General features: G+C 40.1%; 1 protein-coding gene and 1 long non-coding RNA gene across 5 annotated transcripts in view; one reads left to right on the top strand and one right to left on the bottom strand.

Annotated features, from left to right (window-relative positions):
• The first annotated feature begins 6,630 nt into the window (after positions 1 to 6,630).
• LOC108705367 lies at positions 6,631 to 25,560 on the top strand. Of its 3 annotated transcripts, XR_005965023.1 has the most exons (4): positions 8,702 to 8,869; positions 21,996 to 22,139; positions 23,871 to 23,971; positions 25,474 to 25,560. It is a non-coding gene; the product is annotated as an uncharacterized LOC108705367 (long non-coding RNA). The 3 variants fall into 3 exon arrangements; XR_005965022.1 differs by lacking the exons at positions 8,702 to 8,869; positions 25,474 to 25,560 and adding an exon at positions 6,631 to 6,951 and having other exon boundaries at positions 23,871 to 24,037; XR_005965021.1 differs by lacking the exon at positions 25,474 to 25,560 and having other exon boundaries at positions 8,705 to 8,869; positions 23,871 to 24,037.
• LOC108705370 (programmed cell death 1 ligand 2) overlaps positions 23,647 to 25,902 on the bottom strand; it is a 32,943-nt gene continuing 30,687 nt past the window's right edge. For both annotated transcript variants that reach the window (XM_018242228.2, XM_018242229.2), the window contains one exon: positions 23,647 to 25,717. In XM_018242228.2, the coding sequence (XP_018097717.2) occupies positions 25,617 to 25,717 (101 nt within the window). In that variant the 3' untranslated portion in view covers positions 23,647 to 25,616. The remainder of the gene's footprint in view (positions 25,718 to 25,902) is intronic.

The raw sequence follows: 25,902 nt of genomic DNA, 5'->3' as shown, positions 1-25,902 counted from the left end.
CGTTCAGGAGCATTGAAAGCATGACGCGAGGGGTTGTGAGGGAGGAATAAATTTTGCGCATGCATTCTTTCGAAATATAGGCACAGGATGTGATGCATACATCATCAAAATGACGGCCGTTTCAGGAGGGGGGGCATGCAACCAACAGGGATGGGCGAATTTGACCCGTTTCGCCAGAAATTCGCCGCCGGCGAAATGTCGCAGACGCCCATTAAAGTCTATGGGCGTCGAAAAAAATTTGTCGCGCGGCGAAATTATTTTGTCGTGCGTCAAATTTTTTTCGACGCCCATAGACTTTAATGGGTGTCTGCGACATTTCGCCGGCGGCGAATTTCTGGCGAAGCGAAACGGGTCAAATTCGCCCATCCCTGTTGGTTGCATGCCTATGGGCGTCATTTTTTCGGCGAAACGAGGCGAAAAAATTCGCCCATCCCTAGCAACCAACAGTTTAAAATAGCTATTAAAAATTACCTTTCCTTCTCCTTTAAATATAATTGTTGGATTTATAGTAGAGTAAACTGATAAGTTTCTTCTATTGAAAATATAAGGGCAGCTTTATTAAATTGTGAGATTATAACTCACCAAAATCAAACTAACTTATTTTGTATTCATTCCTAGGGGATTTTTTTTATCAAATACGAATGAATAGAAAGTGACTTTTTGTCTATAATTTTTATCTCAAACTTTGCTAAATCAACTCTAGTGTGTCAGTGCTCTGAACTAGTTTACTAAAATTCAACATGATTTTTAATACATGGGTGGATAATTTTTAACACGAGAAGTTCAATGAGAGCCCCTATGAAAAGAATTTAATATTTCTTTCACTGGAGGTGCCTAACATTTGCATCCTATGCGAAAACAAAACTTTATCCAAGTTCTTTTGTGACATGTACTAAATTGTGAGCACCATGACAAACTTATACGAAACACGCCACTGTTGTTTTATTATAGTTTTTCATGAGTGAACTGTAGCCAAAAAAATTAATATACACTTCATTATATATTGTATACAAATGAAGAAATAAATGCATGCGACAGGACTATTTTAAAAAATTCAATATTACTATAACAGTTGTAAAAATATACATTTATTTATTTATGAGTAAGTCACTAACCGTTGGGTGGAGCAAAGTAAAGCACATCTGGTTTTGCACAAAAATTTTGAAATCCTCTCTGCTTTCTAATTAGGTGTCCATTCCATTCACACTGTTCAAATTTCAATTCTTGATCAATGAGAGGAAGAAAACAGAACTGGAGACAATGTCTGTATCAATAAAAAAAAAAACAATATTTTGTAAGTCAAGGAAGTACAGTGTAGTTTCTCACATACAGTTCTTTTTTTATACTTGAAAATATGCTTGACATTTACAATGTACAATGGGCATCTTTTACAGGGGACACACATGCAAGAGCAATTTGGTTAAGAGACAACTGCCGATCGCCATTTGCCAAACGACAGAGGGAGGGAAGCGGCTGTAGTAAGCCGCCCTGAAGTAACTCTGCTCTCCGCGGTGGAGGCAGCAGCGGGCCCTGTTGGATGGGATTCTGTGGGGGCTGCCGCTGGACATGCTGCTGCTCTCGCCGCAATCGCAGCGGAGGATTCCTTTCCTGAATGGCGATGGCAAATGGCGATCGGCAGTTGTCTCATTTATTCATTCACAGAGGAGGTTCCGTGTAGCCGCATCCTCCAGCCGCCGCAATCAAGGATAAAGCAAGTGAATGTGCCGGCGGCTCCTCTCCCCCTTCAGCTTCTCAGGTCACTTGCCGTGTAGCCGCCTCATCCAGCGCCGCAATCAAGGATACAGCAAGTGAATGTGCCGGCGGCTCCTCTTCCCCTTCAGCTTCTCAGGTCACTTGCCGTGTAGCCGCCTCATCCAGCACCGCAATCAAGGATACAGCAAGTGAATGTGCCGGCGGCTCCTCTTCCCCTTCTCAAGTCACTTGCCCGTGTAGCCGCTGCCGCCGAAATCGCAGCGGAGGATTCCTTTCCTGAATCCTTGCCTTCTCCTGCAGCAGCGTGCAGCCTCCAGGCTCGTGGACCTGTTGGATGGGATGCTGTGGGGGCTGCTGCTGGACATGCTGCTGCTGCTGTCCCAACTCTCTACCTTGAGCACAGCGCTGAGTGCTGGGAGACATGGACTGAGTAGGAGAATAGCCAGGGAGGAGAAATCAATCACTGCAGGAAGGATGGTCGCCCTTTCGCCGTTTCTGAAGAGGACAGGAAGTGGAGTTTCGGTAAGTTATTTCTTAATAAAGGCTTTGCAATTTAAAAGTTTAATTTGTCTTGGTGTTTATTTTTCGTTGTATACTAACGAATTTTGTAAAAAAAAATTTTGATGTTACTGGTCCTTTAAGTGGTAGTAACAGTGGTTAGATTTATATGTATGAGCAAAGTGGTACAGCATTTTTAGGCCAGAGAGTTGAGGGCTAGATTTTAATGCAGAGCTGTAATATATTGCAATATATAGATAAACAATCCCTGTTTTGTTTAAGTGGGAGGACATGTTCTGAATAGCTCCAGACCGGGTGACCCTAAATTGAATGTGCAAATCATGCCACTTAACCAGACACACACACATCTCTCTAGGTGTAATTATTCCACACACCAGGATATACAATGTGCAACAGCATGGAACCAACATATTGTCCATCCACAACTAAACAAGCCATCTTGAATAGCTTAGCTATCATATCATCTCTTTGTTGCTTGGCAATACCACCTTTTTGTATAATGAGTCCACATTAGAAAATCATAATTTAATGATCCTTTTTTTTTAACAAATGTTTTTATTTATTTTCATAAACGTAAAACAAATTCAAACAAAATAAACAAGTAATCTGTTCGAAATTTGGAGGCGCAGAAGGAGAGAAGATAAAAAAAGGGGGGTGTCATAAACCGTACAGTTTAACATGTATAGAGATTGAACAAAGTTATTCACTTAACTTTACCATTTTCATTAAACCGTATTTTTTAAGGTGTGGAAATCCATAACCAAACTGCAATCCTTGTCACTTATATATCACTTGCAGATAGCAATCTATTGATTTGGTGACTCCTGGGGGGTGATTGATGACTCTGTCCCTGCGATCTATGAAGATTCTGTATGTATTGATTTGTATCTTGTACTGCATTATTGTGGAGCAACAATTCCGTATCAAACCATGTGATATGTCGAAATGCATAAATCATTAAATGTCGAGTATGAGTAGGGAGTGAAGATATATATGTCTTCCAGGTTGAAAAAAAAATTTCTGTGTGTTCCTCTTTATTTGTAGTGGTTTCTAGCCAGTCCATGAGGAAGATATGGTGGAGTTTTTGTTTAACTAGTGAAAGCGGAGGTATAGATGGGGAAAGCCAATGGTGAAGAATAGTTTTTCTAGATGCTGCCATTAGTCTTTCCGCTAAGCGTTTTTCAGATTGTGATAATGTTAGTTGTGAAGGGGGGGGACCCAAAAAGTACCCATAATAAAGTAAAGGGAGCTGTCTGTTGTGTTAAAGATCTGCAATATCCCTGCACGTTTTTCCAGAATTGCTGTATTAAGGGGCAAAGCCAAAAACAGTGCACACGGTCTGCTCGAGACTGATGGCATCTCAGACAATTGTCCCTGTCCAAAGTACCAATATGATAGCGCCTGAGTGGTGTAAGATAAGAATGGTGTAGGATCTGTAATGACATGTCCTGGTATTTGCTGGAAGATAGAACCTGCATAGTTTTTGCATGGTATTGAATTACAGCCTTAATTTGGTTTTAAGTGCTGGATAACTAAAGGTGACAAATGTTATTAAATTATGCAATTTTTGGGGGATTTTGTTCCAACTTTTATATGGTTAATATTCTGTTTCGTATTTGGTCAAACGTTCTATGAGGATTTGGTTTTCAGGTGATTGCAAAAATTCCGAATCCATACCTCAGATGTAAAAGGACTGTAAATTAAAGCATTTGATGTAAATAAAGGACTCTATTAACTTAATAGCTTTATGAGCATTTGGCTTTATAAATGAACATTCTCCAAGATATTGTACATTATATTGGGTATATTTCGGCATCCATATTTTATATTAGATGGAGCTTTGTTCATCCTCTAGCAAACACTTTACACTAGTATGTATCAGTATAAACATAAGCCAATCTGAGAAATTATGCGTCCATTACCATGAAGCTATTTTCATTATACACTGGCTTCACAAAGTTTGCACGCCAATAAATTAAAAATCTAATTTTATGGATATTGGAATTTGGCTCATAATGTTTGGGTATATGACATTCACAAAAGATGATAACAGAATAGCTCAATAAGACCCAAATTCACTAAGTGCCGAAGCGCCTAACGCTAGCGTCAATTCGCTAGCGTTGGGCATTTTCATTACTTCTCAAATTCACTAACGAACGCTGGCGTAAATTCGCTAGTGTTACTTCGCACCCTTACGCCTGGCGAATTTTCGCTACGGACGTAACTACGCAAATTCAACGCGCGCAGTGTACTGAACGCTACCTTTTACGCTAGACTTCTTTCGCCACCTCAGACCAGGCTAAGCGCAATAGAGTAGATAGGGATTGCTTCAAAAAAAGGTCACATTTTTTCTAAGTCCCAAAAAACGCTGGCGTTTTTTCTATATTATGGGTGATAGGCTGAAAAAGATCGAAATTTTTTTTGGGGCTCTCCTCCTTCCCCCCTACATTTCCTAACTCATGGCAACTTAACTATACAGTGGGCACATGTGTAGGGCAAAAAAAAAAATGTATTTGATGTTTTGAAGGTTTCCCAGGCATTTGTAGTGATTCTACGTATTCCTCCATTGAAATTTTAATTTGGCGCCGTATGCAAATTAACCATCGCTAGCGTAACTTCCCTTCGCTTAGCGAATCAACGCTTGCGCAACTTCGCAACCCCTGTGCGCAACTTCGGATTTTAGTGAATTTGCGGAGCGCTGGCGAAACTACGCCTGGCGAAGTGTGGCGAAGTGCGGCGAAGTTGCGCCTGGCGCAACTAAGAATCTTAGTGAATTTGCCCCTAGAAGTTATAAGTTAGTTTTATTTCTTTAGTTTAGCTTCCCAATAAAGTGATACGGACATGTTTTAGTTTTTCAGAGGAATGTGTCAGTCTCACTCAACAGATAGCCCCTACATCTCTCTGTTTTTAATCTGTTCTTTTTTTCTTCTAAAAGCTTCAAGTGCCTACCTGTATTAGTCACCAACACTCCTCAGCCTGCTGCACTATTAGACATGCAGTAACCAAGCTGCACAATCCGTGAATTGGTTATCTACACTGAAGAAGAAACAGCACTGTTCCACTTCTTGAAGCAAATGGTCCAAAATAAGTATATATATATAGAGACGCAACTATTATATTCCCCCATCGGCATTATACATGCCTAGATGGTAAGGCATGATGCACGGTCAACACTGGACAAGCAAATCTGAGCATGGACTATTAATGTTGTATAGCCTCTGTAAGGTGCTGCAGAATATATTACTGTTATATAAAAGAAAAATGATTAAATAAATGACTGAATTCTATACACCAGAGAGATAATGGGACATGGGGGGGTTAACATTCCAAGATTGAAATCCAAAAGGTAATTCACATCCCTTGGCAACATATGTGGGCTTTACATATAAATAAAATGTTTCAAATAAGATGCAAGGATGTGAATCATCAGTTTAGTTAGTGCGTAAAAATACTGTTCAGTATGGTAGGAAAATTAGTGTTTGCACTTTACGTTTCGCAAATGTGCAGCAAATGTGCAGCGGTCAGCAAGTTGTCTCCAACTTTAACTGGGATACTGTAAATCAATGTATTTGAAATCCTATACAGGTACTTTACAAATAAATGATGATCTACATAAAACAACCCATAATATTAAATTATTTCAGTTATATTTGTGCAACCTTGTCCAGTTTTTCCCAAATTCCAGATCATTACTACAGTACGTTACCAGTGGCTTCACTTAAAGATCTCTTCACAATACTTACTCTGCTGTACCAAATACTGAGTTGTGTCGGGGACAACACTGAGAAAAATATTCTCTGAGAGTCTGGCTGAATATGGAATGGCTTCTCCACAGTTTGTAGAGGACATAGCAGCCTTTTTGGCCACCCACTCAGAAAATACATGGTGCCTGGCTTTACCAATGAAATGGGTCAGTCTTGAGTTCCTGCACATGGGCTAAAGCAAAGCTTGGGGTATCCCCATGTCCCTTAAAAGCAACATTCTTCACTAGGCCAGTTTTAGCTTTTTTTAGCTCCTTGCTCTGGCTTGTTCAGCACTTACACCCATATGTAATAAAAGGCACTAAGTTTGCCCAGGAGCAGTAACCCATAGCAACCAATAAGATGTTTGCTTTTAAACAGGTGACCAGTGAATGCTACCTGCTGATTGGTTGCTATGAGTTACAGTTCCTGGGCAAACTTAGTGCCTTTTATTACATTTTCCCCTTAGTGTTATCATAGAGACTTCAGGTGTGTAGATACAAGTGCAGAACTGCAAACTGTTCCCCTAATTGTATCAATTTAGACATGAAGAGTAGCGGGAAGCAACAGTAACATCCAGGGAAATCATGCAGGTAAGATCTAAATAAACTTCCAGTCAGCTTTCTTCATACAGCGTCCCCAGGCCCGGACTGGTAATCTGTCCGTTCGGGCATTTGCCCGAACGGCCGCTCTATCCTGTGATGAAGTGGGCCGGGCGCTGCACTTATCTGCTATTAGAAGGAAAATATATTTTACGAGCAAGGAGCACACAGTTCACATAGTTGAAGTGCGCACGCCGAAGCTATTTCCAGAGGGAGGGGGAGAGAGAGCGAGTGAGTGAGGAGAAGGTAATACTTTGTTTAGCTTTACTGATAAGAGTGTTGCTACGGAACGCATTTTAGGACATCATGCGTTTGGAGCATACGTGACTACAAACAATGCGCTATGGAGAAGGCATAGGACAACGCATGCAGCAAAGGTAATTAGGCGCATGATGTCCTAAAATGCATTCCGTATGTTGCACATCTCTTTCCCTGCCTCTGACTGCTCCGTTTAGGGTCTCCCTTTACAAGCTGCCTTCCAGTTGTCTTTTTGATTACGGACAGTCCCTCTCCAGTCTTGCCCCCCCCTCACAGTCACCCACTGTCTCAAGTTTCACAGCTCCTCATGTCAGCTCTGTCCAGCTTCCTCCCTTCACGGTGCTTCTCCGATCTCCCTCCCTGCTTGCAGGGTCCCTCTCTGCTCTAAGGCCCCCCTCCCTGTAACACATTCTCTCGCTCCCCCCTCCTACTTTCAATCCGCAGTCTTGTTCTCTGTCCTACTCCCCCTCCTCCGATCTATCTCCTTTACCTGCTGCAAGTCTGCAACTGATGACATAAACCATGGCAAGCAAGAAGACAAGGGCAGAATACAGCAAAAACATTCAAATAAAGGTAATCAGCCCCCCAAAAAAGAGGGAAACATAAGCAGAAAGCTGAAATCAGGGGAGGGGGTGGTCTTGGCAAAGGCATAGCATATTAATAAGTGTCGTTTAGTAATATGTAAGCAAAGCCATTCTTTACATTTTAAGGCACCTACAAACTGTAAATTATAATTCATAATGTACCCCCTAATTTATAAAGATAAGTGATCACCTCGGAGTTATGCGGTGCTTTTATATGGTCACATAACTCCTCAGTGACTTATAATATCTTTATAAATTACAGTAGGGGGTACATTATCCACTATATAATATTATATATGTGTATATATATATATATATATATATATATATATATATATATATATATATGAAATATGCGTGTGTGTGTAAGTAAAAAACCAGCACGCATTCGGCCCTGAGCGTCCCCCATAGGGTGAGGGCCGGGTTCCCATATAGGAGACCCAGACATTAGCCCAGGGCCGGCATAGTGTTAGAGACAGGCCCAGAATCTGACAAAATGTCCCAAATAAATACAGCGACGGAATCAATCACTTCTTCCAGTACATTCCAGTGCGCAGAGCTTGGGTTCAGGCAGCTAAGTTCCGCTGTCTCAGTACCTATGCGACCTGTCCTACCAGCTGCGGCGTCCTGCCTTCCAGGACCATCTACGTAGCGGCGTGCGTCTGACGCTATTAGGGGCGGGGCGCCCTGGCTAGTGCTGGCAGAAGCAGGCCGATTGGAATAGTGACGCAAGCACGCTCTTTACGCACGACTTGTTGATGTGTGGGAGAATGGGTCAGAGAGTTGAATTTAAAGCCACGGACGCCCCCAGCTGTTGGGGAGAAGAAATGCACACGCACTGATTTCCTTTCTTATCCAAAGCTATTCCCTGCAATAGGGACATTGTCCAACTGGTTCACATTTCTAAAATAGTGATAAAGGCTAGTACGTGTGTGCTATTAACAGTGGAGGTGTGTAAATATTTTTTGTAGTCCTCAACGGGAGCCATATTCAAATATGGCGCCCGATGTCAGCACATTATCTCAGTCACTCTGCATTCCATTTGCAGACACTACGGGCCAAGTCTGTCAGTTGCGTTGCCCTAGACAACCCGGCTGGCCGTTGGTAACTTCGCAACCGAGGACGCGCGTGCGCCATTGTGCGTAACCGAGGACGCGCGTGCGCCATTGTGCGTAACCGAGGACGCGTGTGCGCCATTGTGCGTAACCGTGCGCAACCGAGGGCGCGCGTGCGCCATTGTGCGTAGCCGTGCGCAATTGTGCGTAACCGAGGACGCGCGTGCGCCATTGTGCGTAACCGTGCGCAATTGTGCGTAACCGAGGACGCGCGTGCGTAACCGTGCTCAACCGAAGACGCGCGTGCGTGGTCGTGCGCAAAGCACTTGGACTTCACACAGCGCAGCCACTTTTCAAAGTGGTAACACTTGCCGGACTAGTGGTAGGCTGCATATAAGGTAAGTGCCTGGCGCCCCAAGCTTTGCGCGCTAAGCACGTGCCTCTTTTGCCTGCCCCTAGTTCTGGCCCTGCTACCAATGCAAAAAGGTTGATCCTGTGACTAGTACTGGTAACAAACATTGGGGTTTGCTTGTTGGTGGTAAAAAGGGTTTCCACCTTTTTTGTAAAAAAAATACAGGCCTTCTTATAGATTTAACTTTTTTACCTATTAAAACCATTGGGATAAACCATCATTTTTACAGGTGGCAACTCTACTGGTAACTGGGTTTTGGGGCTGTCTTGCTGGTATCCAAATTTTCAATGTACCTTTTGCCATAAGAATAATGACCCACCTTCTATCTTCATTTTGAAAAACAGACCATTAAACACAGTTACACAGCGCTCCCAAATACTGAATACAGCTGCCCAGGCCACTATCATGTGATAGGGCAAAAACTTTGGTGAAACAACTGTGGGAAAGAAAGAAGAACGTGACCTCTGACTCAACAGTAGAAGAATGAGGGAAAACTGTCAGACTTAGCAGGGTTGGACTGGGGGTCCCAGGGCCCACTGGGACTAATGTCCAGGGCCCCCTCCGACCCCCGTCCCCCTATGACGCGCCAAACGCGCATGGATGAAGGCGTTGCGGCGCTCCTAAATCAACAGATGCTGCACGCCGGGCCAGTCTGACACTGAGACATAGTCAGATGGAGACAGCTCTGGACTGGGATTGAAATAGGCCCTGGCATTTCAAGTGCAGAAATGCCCAAGCATCCCCTACAGTAGCAACTCTGGCATTTGCTAGATTGTCAGTCCAGGACTGGATGGAGAAGGACAAGACTCCTTATGAAATAGTATACCTGGAAATCTACAATAAAGTTATGGTGAAGCACCGAAATACTGTGTGCCTAAAAGCATTGAGTGGAGCATATTAGAAAGAGCACAGCTGGCTTATTCCTGCTCTACAAAGATTGGCCATTAGCTGATGAACTGTTTGATCGATTGTGCTTTCCACACATTTAATTTGTAAAGATACTGACAACATTATTATTTTGGTGGCTGCACTGGCTGAGCAGTGAGCATTGTTGGTATAGCCAAGATTTGGGTAATGAAGGGAATCATTTTACTGTGGTATAGCTAAATATACATATTTTATGATTAAAGGAAGTTACATGCATGTAATTATAACATTTAGGCAGAGAGAAAATTCTAGGCTTATTACTAATCACGTCAAGTATAATTTTATTGTGCCTGCAATATAACCTCAATTAACCAACCCTAGTGGTTGCTAGAGCTCTACATAAATGCCGATCCATGCATAGGATCATTATTACCTACAATTTTTATGCTGGTGGAGATGAAAGATATAAATTTAAGTAAACAAAGTTATTTCTACTTCTCACTAATGCTCTGCAAAAGAATGTTAAATAAAAGGGTGGTTAAAGAAGTTTTTTACCTTCCAAACACTTTTTCAGTTGAGTTGTTTTCAGATTGTTCCCCAGAAATAGTCATTTTTTCAATTACTTTCCATTATTTATTGTTTACCATTCTTCCAAATTCTAGTATCAATTCCTATGTCACTGTCTCTGGTGTTTCAGTCTGACAGCTCAGTAATTCCGGCGCAGACTTTGAACTGTTACAATTTTGCAACATTTAGTTGCTACATTTCTCAGCAACATCTCTGGAGTATTAGCAACTATTGTATCAATTCTAACAGCTGCCTTTAATGAAACACAGGGATTCTGCTCACCAGGGATAAAGATAAGAAATGTATCAACTAAATGTATCAATTTAGAACAGTTAATAAGTCGGCGACCCCCCACCCAGAGCTGCTTTAGAAGGGTGACAAATTATACTTACACTTCAATTTTAGGAAAAGCTAAATCACACATAAAAAATAGAAAGTAACTGGAAAAAAATCTTTATTTCTGGTGAACTGTCTGGAACAAACTGAACTGAAAAAAGTGTTGGAAGGCGAACAATCTCTTTAATAGCTAAACATCAATTTACTTGGATTACTTTACTAATGTCCATAAAAACCCATCCTGCTCATACTAGATGGCCTCCTAGATTGATGATTCTCTGGGGAGAATCTTCATCTTTACTTAGAGATTTACTTGAGTCTGCAATAGTAATGTGTGTTTGACTCAAAATCTGTAGTGTCCTGTGGGTTTACTGCCGGTTGGTTACGTTGGGGTTGAAATTGTGCCAACCATTGTGGGCTAGGATTGGGTGTAGGTCGGACTGGGGAAGTACACACCTCCTCTTTAACTGAAGATTCTATGTCTTTTACCCAGAGAAATGCACAAAAGTAGAGTTCACAGTGGGAAGATGCGGGTACAGGTTGGCCATGGGTCCTACAATGGCAACATTTTGTGGGTTAAGGTCAAGTGTGGGTTACGGTTTTGCAAGTAAGGGTCAAGTGCACGTTAAGTTTTTCCAGTTATCCAGTTATGGGAGGTAGGTATTAATTGATCAGCTGACAAAGAATATTCACTACACCACATCTCCTTTTTGGATTGCCCTTTACACCAACTACTTACTGAAGGTAGTTTGATATTGGGGTATGAGAAAGTGTTTCATTGAATCTTCTTGGTTCATACTATATTCCAGTATTATGCTGTACAGTTAGCTAGTTAAAGGAGAAGGAAAGGTTAAAACTAAGTAAGCCTTATCAGAAAGGTCCATCTAAATATACCAGTAAATCCCCAAAGTAATGTTGCTCTGAGTCCCCTGTCAAAAGAAACACTGCATTTCTTTCCTTCTATTGTGTACACATGGGCTTCTGTATCAGACTTCCTGCCTTCAGTTTAAACCTCATTGCCCTGGGCAAGAGCATGCTCAGTTTGCTCCTCTCCCCCTCCCTTCCCTTCTCTACTGTAATCTGAGCAGGGAGAGACTCAGGCAGGAAGTGATGTCACACCATGTTAATACTGCAGCTCCTATCCTAAACAAATAGAGAGTTTCTAGAGCTTTTTACTCAGGTATGGTAAAACATTCTACAGAATAAATATAGCATTCTAGCTTGCACTATTGCAGCTAATCTATTGGCAATAAAATGCCTCCGTAGCTTTCCTTCTCCTTTAAGGATTGATTTGTAGAATAGTGGGAAAATGGCTTTTTTTATTCTCTCTAGACCTGTGTGGTATTACAAGTATAATTCAAACACATTTTAGAATTTTGCCCTAAAGCAAAATTATTTTACGGAACTTTAAAATAAGATATTTTTCAAGTGCTTATCACTCAATGTCCCTGGGCCCCATATAGGGTCTGTTTCTTCTAAAGTTATGTCCCAAGCCTTCATGCACGTATTTGCCACAGCTATTTATTTGTTAATCATGGATCATTCTTAAAAGGTTCGTGTTGGTGTTTTGAAAGGTCTAAACATTTTAGTAAATAGAAAGATTAGGTCATGTTCTTTATTTTGACTTTGTTCCAGATATTGTCATCTACTTTATTGCACATGCTGACTCACAGAAAATCCACCTAATGTTAATTTGGAGTTTAGTTGGAAAATATTGCAGCAATAGGGCTTGTGGTAGACACTATAGCGAAGCTGATATGTCATACAGTAGATGATTATCAAAGCTGATGTATCCAGACAACTCCTTCAGTTGATTGCAATGAAATACTGGGAAAGAGGCTTCTTCATCAGGAGTAGATTTTTTCATTCCTCATTTGAGGAGCAGAAAGCCTCTCACAGAGAGAAGGGGCTGAGCTAAACCGGATTGCTGCTCTGAGCAGTAGAATATGCATTGGGATAGTCCGTTATTGAAGGGGTGCTGACCACAAGATGTAAACCTTTTATACGCTTATTGCAGGTTCTTAGTGGTAAATTTAAGAATTGTATTCATATAAAAAAAGAACAAAACAATATATATACATATTGCAAAATAATATCCTTTTTATGAAGTACAAGTCCAGGAGGGGCAAGTCTGGGCAACTATTTCTCGTTATTAGTTGTTGCGTTTGGGTGGGTATGCATTGTTACAACTCATAAGTGCATGTTCATTTTGTTACAAATAAAAATTAAAGGGGACCTGTCGCCAAAAGAAATATTCCAAATACTTTTTTATGACATTAGTCAAGCAAAATAGACTTTAATTACACTATATCAATTATCTGAATCTTGTTTCATTCGGTCTTGGAACTCGTAATTATAGCAAGACATCATCTCAAAATCTTGTTTATGCACCAGAATGGGGGACCTGATGTCCATCCCCATGCCCTGGCTACACAATTAAATGCTTAACAAACATGGGGGAATGTGGGGAGTGCAGTGACATCTAGGAAGTGCTGAATGGAAAGTGAAAGTAATTGCTTGCCCTACCTAAGGCATAGAGGAGGGGCAGCATGGGCGGAGGGTGAATTTTTCATTTGGGGAGGCTACAGGGAAGTCACACACACGCTGACTTAATGCTAATTTCTAATGCTGAGAGAGTGAAAAAGTAATGGCACTTTGAAGCATGGAGTCCTAGGTAAATAGCCTAAATGAGTTTAGTTGTTTAATGGGGTTGTTCAACTTCAAATTAACTTTTAGTATGATGTAGAGAGTGACATTCTGAGACAAGTTGCAATTGGTTTTCATTTTTTATTATTTGTTGTTTCTGAGTTATTTAGCTTTTTGAATTTAGTAATGGGTGGAGGGCACACCAATTCAGCAAATGCTGTAGGTAAACAGTGCAAGAGGTGCAAACATCAAAAGGGTACCCCTACAATGGGTACCCCACAACGTAACAATATATAGATAGGTATGCACACTCAAAAGAAGGCAAGTATGGTATATTTAAAATAAAGTTTTACTTGTTTATGCAAATAATACACACAAAGCCACAATAGTAGGCCTGTATAATACAATACATAAGCTTACATGGTATATACCTAACGTTTAAACATAGCCACAATTACATAACAGTAAACAGTAAGTATTACAATTATACAGCAAGGAGCAGATACACCTACCACCAGTATGAGAATGGCCCCAACGTTTCGGCGTAAGCCTTTGTCAAGGGGATTCACTTTGTCAAGGAATCCCCTTGACAAAGGCTTACGCCGAAACGTTGGGGCCATTCTCATACTGGTGGTAGGTGTATCTGCTCCTTGCTGTATAATTGTAATACTTACTGTTTACTGTTATGTAATTGTGGCTATGTTTAAACGTTAGGTATATACCATGTAAGCTTATGTATTGTATTATACAGGCCTACTATTGTGGCTTTGTGTGTATTATTTGCATAAACAAGTAAAACTTTATTTTAAATATACCATACTTGCCTTCTTTTGAGTGTGCATACCTATCTATATATTATTTAGCTTTTTATTCAGCAGCTCTCCAGTTTGCAATTTCTGCAGTCGGGTTGCTAGGGTCCAAATTACCCTAGCAACCATGCACTGATTTGGATAGACTGGAATATGAATAGAAGAGGACCTGAATAGAAAGATGAGTAATAAAAAGTAGCAATAACAATAAATGTATAGCTTTACAGAGCATTGTTTTTTAGATGGGGTCAGTGACCCCCATTTGAAAGCTGAAAAGTATCCAAAGAAAAAGGCTAATAACTAAAAAACTATAAAAATAAATAAATAATGAAAACCAATTGAAAAGTGGCTTAGTATTGGCCATTCTATAACATACTAAAAGTTAATTAAAGGTGAACCACCACTTTAATTTTAGTAGTTTAGTGCCAATGTTATATCCAGCACATTAGAGAATGGATAATGGCATCAGCATCATATTATGCATTGACGGTAATGGGTACTGCAAGCCTAGCACATTTTATTGATAAAACGGACACTGGAATTGTAAATGCTATATTTTATATTATGAAAAAAGCAGTTTGCGCTAGCGATATGTGGCCTGAGATTTACAAAAGACCAATTTTCTCTGAGAATCAGGCATTGCCCCAAAGCCCAAAATAAAATATGTGGTTTACAACAGCCCCTCTGGCATTTCCTGGAATATTTCCTGGAATATGCTACAGTACAGTACTTCAGGCTTGTCTTCTCTGATACTTTCCTCCACTTTCCCTTCTGCTCTTACTTTTTCTTCACATCCAAGTAACTTTTTCAATCATTTTCTTTTTATTTTCCCACTCTTTTGACATTTGCTTGTCTATCAACCACCTTTCATCAAGCCACTTCCCTCAATTATACATTCTCAACATATACTTGCTACCCATTTTCTGCCTTATTTTAATTTTTTTCCCACTTTCCCATTTTTAACTTTTTTCTGCCCCTTTTCATTGTTCTTCTCTACTCTAGCTTACCATGCTACTTCTCCCCATTACTCTCTGTTCCCACAAAACAAAACTAACACTGCTCACTCACTGACCTGCTGCTGCCGCAGTCATATGTGTAGGGACCATGTGGGGGGCAGGACAGTACTGCGGTACATTATCACTGCTCCAAAGCCCCAATTAAGGATTGGCCTGGATTGGCTACAGGGAGTGTCTGTATTTCCCTCCAGCCAATCAGATGCCCTGAACCTGTACCGGGACTTAAACTTTAGAAAATGCTTCACCTGTCGTCATAGAAAAGGAGCCAGGCACCGATATAACAGTACCACTACGCATGTCTGAAACAACAGGCTGCATGTATTATGCCCAGCTGGAATCTTTGCATTAGCAACTTTGTAAAGGTGAAGCAATTTTCCTTTTTATTTTTTGCCAGGCAGGTTTGGGGAGGCTCCCCAAGCCTTATTGAAAATCCGCCTATGAGGGCCAGGCAATATTGATTGACAGCTGAGATTTTTAAATGCGTTTACAAAAAAAAGTTTAATAAAAAAAAATTTAATTTAATTTGCAAAGGAATTTTATTATACAGCTTTTTATGTTGAGGTGACAGGTCCACTTTAATGCTATTTAAAAATTCCTTTTAATATTATTATGTTATTATGTGGCTGTTGCAAGTAGTACTTAAAGGGGAAGTATTGCAAAAACAAAAATGTTATATGTTTCCTCATACAGAAATAAGAAACTTTCTAAAAACAATCAATTAAAATTCTACATTTTTTCTGAAATAGTCACGTTTATCTTCACTAATCTTCTCTCAGCATCTGTTTCTCCTCATCCTGTCTTTATTTAGGAGTTGAGTGTCAAATGAATAATCCAATTTATCTTATAGGGGGCTTCTTTTGCCAAGAAGATGTATTGGAGCTCACTCAATTAAAATCACAGAAATCCTGTCTCTCTACATGCAGAATTTGTGCAAAAGGCAGTTATTTTGTTAGATGTTGTTTGTATTGAAATCAGTTGAGTGAACTCTAACACATCTTCTAGGAAAGGAAGCCCCCTATAAGATATATTGTATCATTCATTCAACTGCTGCATGAAGACAGAATGAAGAGAAACAGATGCTGAGAGGAATAGTGAAGATAAACTTGATTATTTCATAAACAATGCAGAATTTTCAATTGATTGTATTTAGAAAGTTTCTTACTTCAGTATGAGGAAGCTTGTATACATTTTTCATTTTCGCAATAGTTCCCCTTTAACGAAGGCCAAGCTGAAAAAGCATTGCTGATAGATAAAAGACTACTGATTGCAATGAAAGGCAACGGGTTAAGAACCTGGCAGAACCTGACAGAAATGCAGCATGTCGATGTCACTGGTAAAGAGATTTGCCGTGTGTCGGGTTCGTGAACTATGAATATTGAAGAGGGACCCGGGAGCTGCCAAGTGCTGGTGGCTTATGCAGAGTCTGCAAGTTTGCCAGGTCAGCTCTTAGGGTAAGGGCACACCTGGAGGTTCGAGAAAATTTAGTCGTCCTGCGACTAATCGCCTCTTCTTTCGGGCAACTAATCTCCCCAAACTTCTTCCCCGTGTCTTCAATGAAAAAACGCCTGTGCCAATGCACGAGTAAACTGTGGCGACTTCGGGAATTGAAGGGCCGCGAGTGCATTTTCATTTTCATAGAAGCAGACGGAAGACACGGGGAAGCAGTTCGGGAGATTAGTCACCCCAAAGAAGAGGTGATTAGTCACCAGGCGCCTAAATCTCCCCGAATCTCTAGGTCTGCCCTTACCCTTAGGGGTGAAGGTAAGAAGATAGACTGATAGAGATTCTGACTTGCTAACAAAGAACTTAACGAAGACCAGACTAAAAAAAAACAAAGACTGCATCACTGACAGATAAAAGACTACAGATTGCAATGAAAGGTAACAGGTAATGGTAACAGGCGAAGGTAAGAAGACAGACTGATAGAGACTACTAACTTGCAAACAAAGAACTAAGGAACAGTAACACTAAAAATTGTTAATTTCAAAATCCATTCTGTACACTTCTAACAATACATTTACCCTGCGCAATATTTCTTATTTCAAATGCTTTATGTGAAAATTACACAAAAAAAAAGTTCTCTTCCTGTTCTCAAAAATGGCGATAGGGCAAGACCCTAAGTGTGCGCTTCACCTCCCGACATCACCTACTCAAACCAGAAGCCAGTTGCTGCAGCATTAAAAAGGTTTTTCTGTACCCTTTTTAGCTCTTGATTTCTTCATTAACATTCTTGCTAAATAAGTTCCAAGGAGAGGCATCTTTACTTCCTTGTTGTTGTGCTGCAAGCTAAAGGTTAAACTTTACGACATGACGTCTTCAGATCCGAAGTGATGAGAGGAAGCGCAGACGAAAAGAAGGATCTGAAGACGTCGTGCCGGGAAGTTCAGCCCTAAAGGTCCCCATAGACGCGACGATTCTTCTCGCCGAACGACCGATTTTAGGGAAGTCCGACCAATCCTTCAAAATTATCGTGCGGTTAGTGGTATTCGAACGATCGTACATCTTACGATTTTTTGGCCAACATCTGTCGGGAAATTGATCGGCCAGGTCAAAAAATCTTTGTCGGCCCCAGTGCAATCTCTCTATGTTTGCAGGGCCAAGCAGGCAGCTCCCCTTTGTTTTCCTGCCAAATTGGTCTTTTTAGTTGATGGTCAATTCGTACGATCGTACGATCGTTCTGAGAAGATATTGGTCTCACGATCAGGATCTGATCTTTTAAAAATCTCAACATCTATGGCCAGCTTTAGTGCTGGAAGCAGGTCAAGGAATGCATGGACTGATTGGATTTATGGCTGACCTGGGTGCTGCATTTCCTACTCCCAGCACTTACAGCAATAAATCAAGCTGAGTTTAAATGCAAAGGGATAGAAAATCCTTCATAAAGCTGCAGCAACTGGCTTCTGGTTTGAAGAGGTGATGTTGAGAGGAGACATGGAGCATGAAAGTAGCAGGGTCTGGCACAGCTGAAGTCGCCCTATCACCTTTTTTGAAAACAGGAAGAGAACTTTTTTTTAATGGTATTCTCAAATAGTGGATATGAAATAAGAAATATTGTGCAGGGTAGATGTATTTTAAGAGCGGTATAGAATAGATTTTGTAATTAATCATTTTTAGTGTTACTGTTCCTGACAGATAAAAGCCTGCATTAGCAGGCTTAAAATAAGGTTATAGCACTTATGTTTTTTTATCAGTGAAAGCTCTTGATTTTTCCTAATTTTCGAATGGCTTGTGTATGTGTGTACCCAGGGCCGGATTTACATAGTGGGTGCCCCTAGGCCCACTGCCATTTGTTGCCACTGTTCCCTCCCCTTTACTCGTGCAAATTTTCATCATCTGGACCTGGGGCAATGGGGATTGGCGCATGGGAAATGTAAAAAATGATTGTATCTCCAGCGCATCCCCAGTGTTTTTGAATCAATCTGGGTGTGGTTGAGCAGCATGCCTCCCTCTAAAATCCTGCCGCCCTAGGCCCGGGCCTAGGTGGCCTTTCCACAAATCCAGGCCTGTGTGTACCTGCCAAAGTACATGTGTGTTTAACTTACTAGTATATCTGATTCTGGATTTCTGTGTCTGGACCTGACCCAGATCTCCTTGTGTGCTGCATATAGAATTCTGTGTTAGTGTGTTTGCAGAGTATTGGTACAATTTCTCTTCCTGTTACATCTTGTTGGAGTGTCTTCATAAGCCTATATGTGTGTGTGTATGAGTGTGTCTCTGTACCTGCCAGAGTCCCTGATTAAGTAGAGCCCATACACACTGCCGGCACCACCCACACTCTATTTATTCTCCCCTGTGATCTGAGCTATTAGTATTAGAGCTGCCACTGTGTATCTATCCAGCCATGACTTCTAGGGGCATTATTAATTAGGGATGCATGAATCCACTATTTTTCATTCGGCCGAACCCCCGAATCCTTTGGGAAAGATTCGGCTGAATACCGAACCGAATCCTAATTTGCATATGCCGAATCCTGAACCAAATCCTGGATTCAGTGCATCCCTATTATTAATGGAACTGGCACCATTGTTATTGGCACTGTATTAATTCTGTTGTGCTTTTTGTTGTGTGATAAAAGGGAATGGCACTTTATTGTTATTATTATCCCGCGCTCTGGGGGATTCTCTATTGAATTGTATCTCTACACTGTGAAGTATTCAGGCCTATTATACACAGAATTGGCCCTATTTTTTTATGTTAGCACATGAAGACAATTTACATGACATTGGCACTGATACTATATCATTATGCATCAGATTGCATTGTATGTAATTGCATGAATTCTTGTGCCATTTGACTATGAAACGAGTAAGTAATTGAGTATATAGCTGTAATTAGCCTTCCCAAACCAAAACATCAGCCTTTGCCTGTGCCTGCACAACTACTGGAGCTCTCAGCACCACTACTGTGTAAGGCATCAAATGATTATCTCCTCCAAATAATGCAGGTTTTCTTTCTCCCACATGCAGATTTGTGTCCATCTAGTGCCACACGTGATGGTTATTGGCTTCAACCCACTCATTTATGTCTGTGCACAGAAATGGCACTGTTTCAGCCTGGGTAAAGTAACATGTGGGTTTCAGCTAGGGATGCACCAAATCCATGATTTGGTTCAGGATTCGTTATTTTTTAATAGGATTCAGATTCGGCTGAATCCTTGTGTCTGGCTCAACCAAGTCCTAATTTACATATGCAAATTAGGGGCGGTAAAGGAAATACTGTGACTTCATCTTCTTCCGTTCCGGAATATGCAAATTAGGATTCAGTTCGGTAGCTGTCCAATAGTTTCTTTCAAGATTATTTACAATTCCAGTCTCTAGTCTAGGGTTGTGTTTTTGCCACCACAATATTTGTAGACATTTTGCTTGTGATACTTTTACCTACTTGCCCAACTCTGAAAATGTTTCTGTGGACGCCCATGATTGGGAGACCCTTTTCCCATTTTTTAGCTATCGTGCACCTGGAAGCAGGCATATTTGGTAGCAGAATTTAAAGGTTTTTTGTGGTGTCTCAGGTTTGCGGAATAGTAACGCTATACAAGGGTCTAATGCAGGGGTGTCCAAACGAAGGCCTGCGGGCCAAATGTGGCCCGGCTTCCATTTTTAATTGGCCCGCAGTAAATTCCAAAAGTATACCAGAATATGGCCCGCACACAGAGTGACTGGCCTGCCAGGGCACCGGGGCACTTGTGGCATGTGCTGCGTCTGTATGTAGGGTTTAATTGCGCAGCACCCCGTGACTACTCTTCCTGACACGACTGGCCAGAAGAAGGACGCCTGTAGAAAACAGTGTGCTCATGCTTGCATGCACGCGCACGCTCAGCACAGCAAGGAGCAGCGATGGCCCTGAGACAGCAGCATTTAAATATGATCAACATTTTGTTGCTTCCTAGCAGCCATCTTCCAAGTGCTGCCTGGACAGGAGGGAGGTCGGTAGTGTGAGTGAGAAGTGAAAGGGACAGGGTAGAGAATGGTGGAGGTGGGTGAAGGGGAGAGGTCCAGTATGAAGAGAAGGGGGGAGTAAGAAGCTGCTAGGATGGGGAAGTGAAATTGGAGCAGGAGGTCAAGTGAAATAGGACTCCATGATGAGCAAAGTGGGGTCTGGAAGGGATTAAAAAAGCAAGGCCCACATCCTATCGTTCCAATGGGGTTAAAAAGCAATTGTAACAAAGCAACACAATATGGGGTCTTGGACAAATGTAAGGGGCTACAAAGATTTGTACACAGCACTGAATACTATTTGGCCATGCCCTCGTTTAACAGAATTACAGGGTTGCTAATTTTTATTACTCATTTAGGGACTAAATTGCTAGTTAGCTACTTCGGAAGGGATATCGGTGTCAGGCTGAATGTCAAGCTGAATGGTCAGCCCCCGCACATTTTCACCTCACCAAATCTGGCCCTCGTTGCAAAAAGTTTGGACACCCCTGGTCTAACGGGAGCTCTTCTTGTAGTAATGAGCTCAAAATTCCAAATTGTTCCTTCCACATTGTGGATCTTTGCAGACAGGTCCATCTAGGGTTGCCACCTTTCTTCCGGTTAAACTCTGGACTGGGGGGCGGGACAGTGAAGTTATGGGGGGAGGGTCCATGATGTCACAGGGCGGGAGTGTGACATTGCAGGAAAACCAGGCAGGCAGCTTTTGACCCAATCAGCCCTTCAAAAGCCAGGCTGTCCGGGTCAAAACTGGACAGGTGGCAACCCTAGGTCCATCATGTATGTAGTTCTTTCTCTCTGCAGCATTTGAAGAATTTAGGGTTAGAATTGTAATATATAAAGCAGCTTGAAAGCATTTTCATTGATAATGATATTTAGCATGTGTTATGGGAAATGTAAGGGAAGGGCTTTGCCTCTGTATTCATTTATCCTATAACCTGGGAAGGTGCTATACTCACTGGGTGAATTTAAGAGATATACTGATCACTTAACGGAAGCCATAGAAGCGTATGGAACTGTGGGCTCCAAACATATTTTTATCTATACCATACATGTAATGACCGATACGTTTTGGCATCATGTGCATTGTTCTTATTTATATGCTGTTAATCACTGAAGTATAACTCATACACTAGCAAAACCATGCACCTAAGGAAACAAGCAACACACTGATTTCATATCAAAGTATTTTGGATACCGAGGTAAGCGCTTACTGTAAATGGGAGCAGTTTTACAAATAGGAGACTAATTCTGGTATACAAGACATTATCTGTGACTTATATTGAACATTTTTTTGAGGAAACAAGTTCAGTTACAATGGCTCAATACACAATCAGTCTGCAGCTGTCAGTTAGAAACTAAAAGTACACTTTTAGTGTGAATGGTTACAGGAAATGGGCAGGTAATTCCCATTAACCTCTTTCTATTTCCATAAACAGATTATGCAATGTTGAGAAGATGGAATTAAAGAGAAGCATATCTTTGATCTGACTGTCTGAATGTTGCCAGCCAATGGCCAATTAAAGATATGCAAATAAAGCAGGAGAGAGGAGGCAGAGGAGAAAACTGAGAGAGTTTCTATGGTATATATCTCTGAAAGGAAACATTTGAAGTAATAATGATAAATTACAAAAATGTTTTTATATGGCATGGGCTGTTAATTTAGTTCTATTGCCCAAAAGGTAAACCTATCCTTTAACTTTTGTCAGAAAATTGTTGCGCTTATTCTAACACATTAAGGGATGTTTTATTTATTTATGTATCAAAATCTGAAAAGTTCTCACTATTTTCTGAAAACTACTCCAACCAAATCAGCACAGACTTTTTCTCCATATTTATCAATAAATCTTTCTGAAAATTTCTCGTGCGGCAAAAACGCTATAAAATTGGGAAAAAATCCAAATCCTACAATTTTTTTTGGATTTGTCGCTGAAAACTTCCATGAACTCTGCAGGTCTGAGTTGGAGTACTTTTTTATTTGGACTTTTAATACCATCGGAGTTAAATAAATCACGAAAAATTCAAGTTAAAAAATCTGACCCCCCTGCATATCAGCTAGCATAGATGTTGCATTCTATGTACTGTAAATACAAGTTAATAGAATGGCAAAATAATGGTATTGGGTTTTTGAAATTATTTTAGCAGCCTTGGCGCTCCAAATTATGGGAAAAAATCCAGGTCCCAAACATTATAGATAAAGGACTCTACACCTGAATGTGTATTAGTTATTAGTTTGTTGTTTTGTGGCAGCGTATCATTATACTTTATTGAGGGAATGTAATATGTTTCATTAGCATAAAAAACCATTGCGAACTTTAGCGATCAAGATTTTCATTGTGTCCTTTTTGACCAATTTCAGACCTCAATGACTTCCTCGCTAAGTGTACAAACAAATGGTGCTTGTGAACATGCGCAGTGTATGAAATAAAATTTTGCAATCACAAAGCATTTTTTGCGACAGAATATTTTGCGAAACTCCAGAGCAGGTGTTAAAGCAAACCTTTTTTTTTAGAGATAATGAGCAGTGCCAAACCTTTACAAAAACAGTTTTAAACAACTCTTGCGATTTTAATTACATTCCCCCTGATGTGAGTAGAAGCTTTCTTTTATCCTGTGCCAGGCAGAAGTATTTAGGGCACCTGTATGTAAATGGGCTAACTTTAGCAAAATGTGGGCACAATTTTAACCTTTTTGAATAATTAAATATAACATATGTATTATTTAATATAATAATTAATTCTATATGAGTTATCAGTGTTGAATTGTAATATACTTTACAACTTTTTTATTCTATTAACATATTTTACAGATTTTATTTGCACTTTCATTTTTTAATGTGGAAATTGCATTGGTCAGCTATAATTTTATAATTTTAATTTGCACTTTTTATTGTACAGCATATATTAGAAGTGACTGAACTGTGAAGGGGGTGGGGGTGTGTGGGTATGTGTGTAGTACTGGGTGGTAAGCAAACTTTACATGAAAAAGCTTTTAACCTGTAAAACAATCATAATGGCAGCCAGGAATAGCAAGGGAGCTTCCTTTAAAAAAAAAAAAACAATAGACAAAAATTGGTATGCAAATAACATGTAATTTATCAGATGTTTTACCCGCAACATAAGGCTGTGTGGGATTTCGTGTTTATTTTTTTTTTTTTTAACTTAGCCACTAACAGAGTGAGTCACAAACCCTACTGTGAGTCTAACACATGCTTTACCTTATTCAGTCATTAAATTCACATACAGTCATTTAAGACCATTGACATTATATATTAACATATATAATACATTTGTCACCCTCTTCTTTGCTTCTAGACACTGTGTGATTTTTGTTCCCATGAGCCAGCTGTATTCTGATTGGATCTTTGCTGCACACCAACTATATTTTCTCCAATCAAAACACAGATCACTCCTATGTAAGAAAAAAATTCCTAGCTCTGTGCAGTGAGGAGGAAAGCAACAAATAAAGTTTAAAGCAATGAGTTAGGAGTCATTGTAATTTTTAATGCTGGGGTTTACTCTGCCTTGTGATGCTCAGAGTCACTGTGCTATTTATTGTATTGGGTCACATTGGTAAATGGGCTCAGCAGCCCCTGAAACGCAGCTGATGGAAAGGTACTATCACTTAGATAAATAGCAGGAAGTCAAACAGTTTCTAGAGATATTTCATTAAACTACAGAAAAACAATATAAATGATCCTTGAATAAAAACTAATGAACAGTGTTTACATAGCACACATGTTTTAAAGTGCATTAACAGTTTCATGCTATTGTAATAAAGTACTTTTCTATTTCAAACATATAATACTGATTACATAATAAGTAATAATATACAAAAAAAATTACAATACAAATACTTTCTGGCAAGCAATAATTAAAATGGTAGGACAATGGCCATTTATGATGATTTTGTAAAGTGAAGTGCTGTCTGAGGTGTCTTGCTCCTCCTTGGCTTAGATCATCTTTATTCATTTTAGCATATGCCACTGGGCACATATTGTGAAAATGTGCCCCTGGGTTCTTTTACAAGTCACATCCCCCTACCCTTGCACAGGAATGAAGTGTGGTGAGAAAGTAAAATTCTTTATTATCCTATCACATTCTGCATTAGGTAAAGTCAGCACTTGCCCATGATGGAAAAAAACTAGGAGAACTAAACAGAATACACAAACATTACAGAAGTGAAGAATATGGTCAGAGATTTTCTCATTGTGTCTAATGACCCGTATACACTGATATACTAACTGTGAACCACTCCTGGCCCAGATGACAGAGCCCACTATATACAAAAGGGGTACTGTGTAGAACAATAATAAGCTATTATTTCTGGGGTGCTGGCCAACTGCGGTGCATATATAAATTTGCTTAATTTAAACCTGTATAACGTGACATGTTAGGCTGTCACATTTTTTTAAGGTTGAAGAACAAACCTATCCCGCCATAAATTTACAATTTAATTGCTTTTGTAGTTATGCCCTCTCCTATTCCTATTACTCTCTTTTTCAAACGGATAGCTGAGCTGATAACTGCTAAATATTAGATCTGCTGAGCAAACAGCTAAATAATTGAAACTACATATATGAAAATCAGTTGCAAATTGCTTGAGTATATAACTTCTATATCATAATGACATTTAATTTAAAGGGGAACGACCCCTTTAAAATCATCTGTTATGTTCCTGTAATAACGTTTCATTTTAATTAATTGTCTGTTCATGGTTTCCATGAGTGCCTGCCATATTTGTTTTTGTCCAAAAACAAAGAGCCTTTTTTGGCAAGGTCCAGAGAAGCAGCTCCATCTGTCCAACTGTTGCTTTGACTCAGTTCTTGTCTCCTCTTCTTTCTGGCCTTATACTCATTAGCTCAGTGGGCATTTTTCTACAGCATCATACCTAAATGAAGACTTGTCTTTTCTTCAGATTGTTACAGGTTACAATTTTTCAATCATATCCCAGCAAACAAAGGTGCTTCTGCTATATGAAAAAGGGTGAATCCATCAAAGCCCAAAGCTGTAAAGGTACACGTTAATGTTTTTCATTGGAGCTTGTAGAAGTTTTATAAATCATTGTCTTGGATTATTTGGCAGGCTATCTTGCTCATCTTTTGTATTTGTTCTAGGACACATGGTTTCACACCAGTTTCCTGTGCTAAAATTTCTTTTGCCTAGGGAAGAGGAATAAGAGGCTCTGAGTAAAACATATTACAACTATTTAAATATATTTTTCTTGATTTGTTTGCAAATGGAGTATTTTGCAGGTGAAAGTCCTATAGCACAATCTCATAATGAAAAATGATAATGAAAATTAAAAAAAAAAAAGCATTTTTTACCCCTGTTTTGTTGAGAATTG

This window comes from Xenopus laevis, chromosome 1S (genome assembly GCF_017654675.1).
Source record: "Xenopus laevis strain J_2021 chromosome 1S, Xenopus_laevis_v10.1, whole genome shotgun sequence".
NCBI classification, from domain to species: Eukaryota; Metazoa; Chordata; class Amphibia; order Anura; family Pipidae; genus Xenopus; species Xenopus laevis.
Note: the sequence above shows the minus strand (reverse complement) of the source record. Positions and strands in the feature narration are given on the sequence as shown.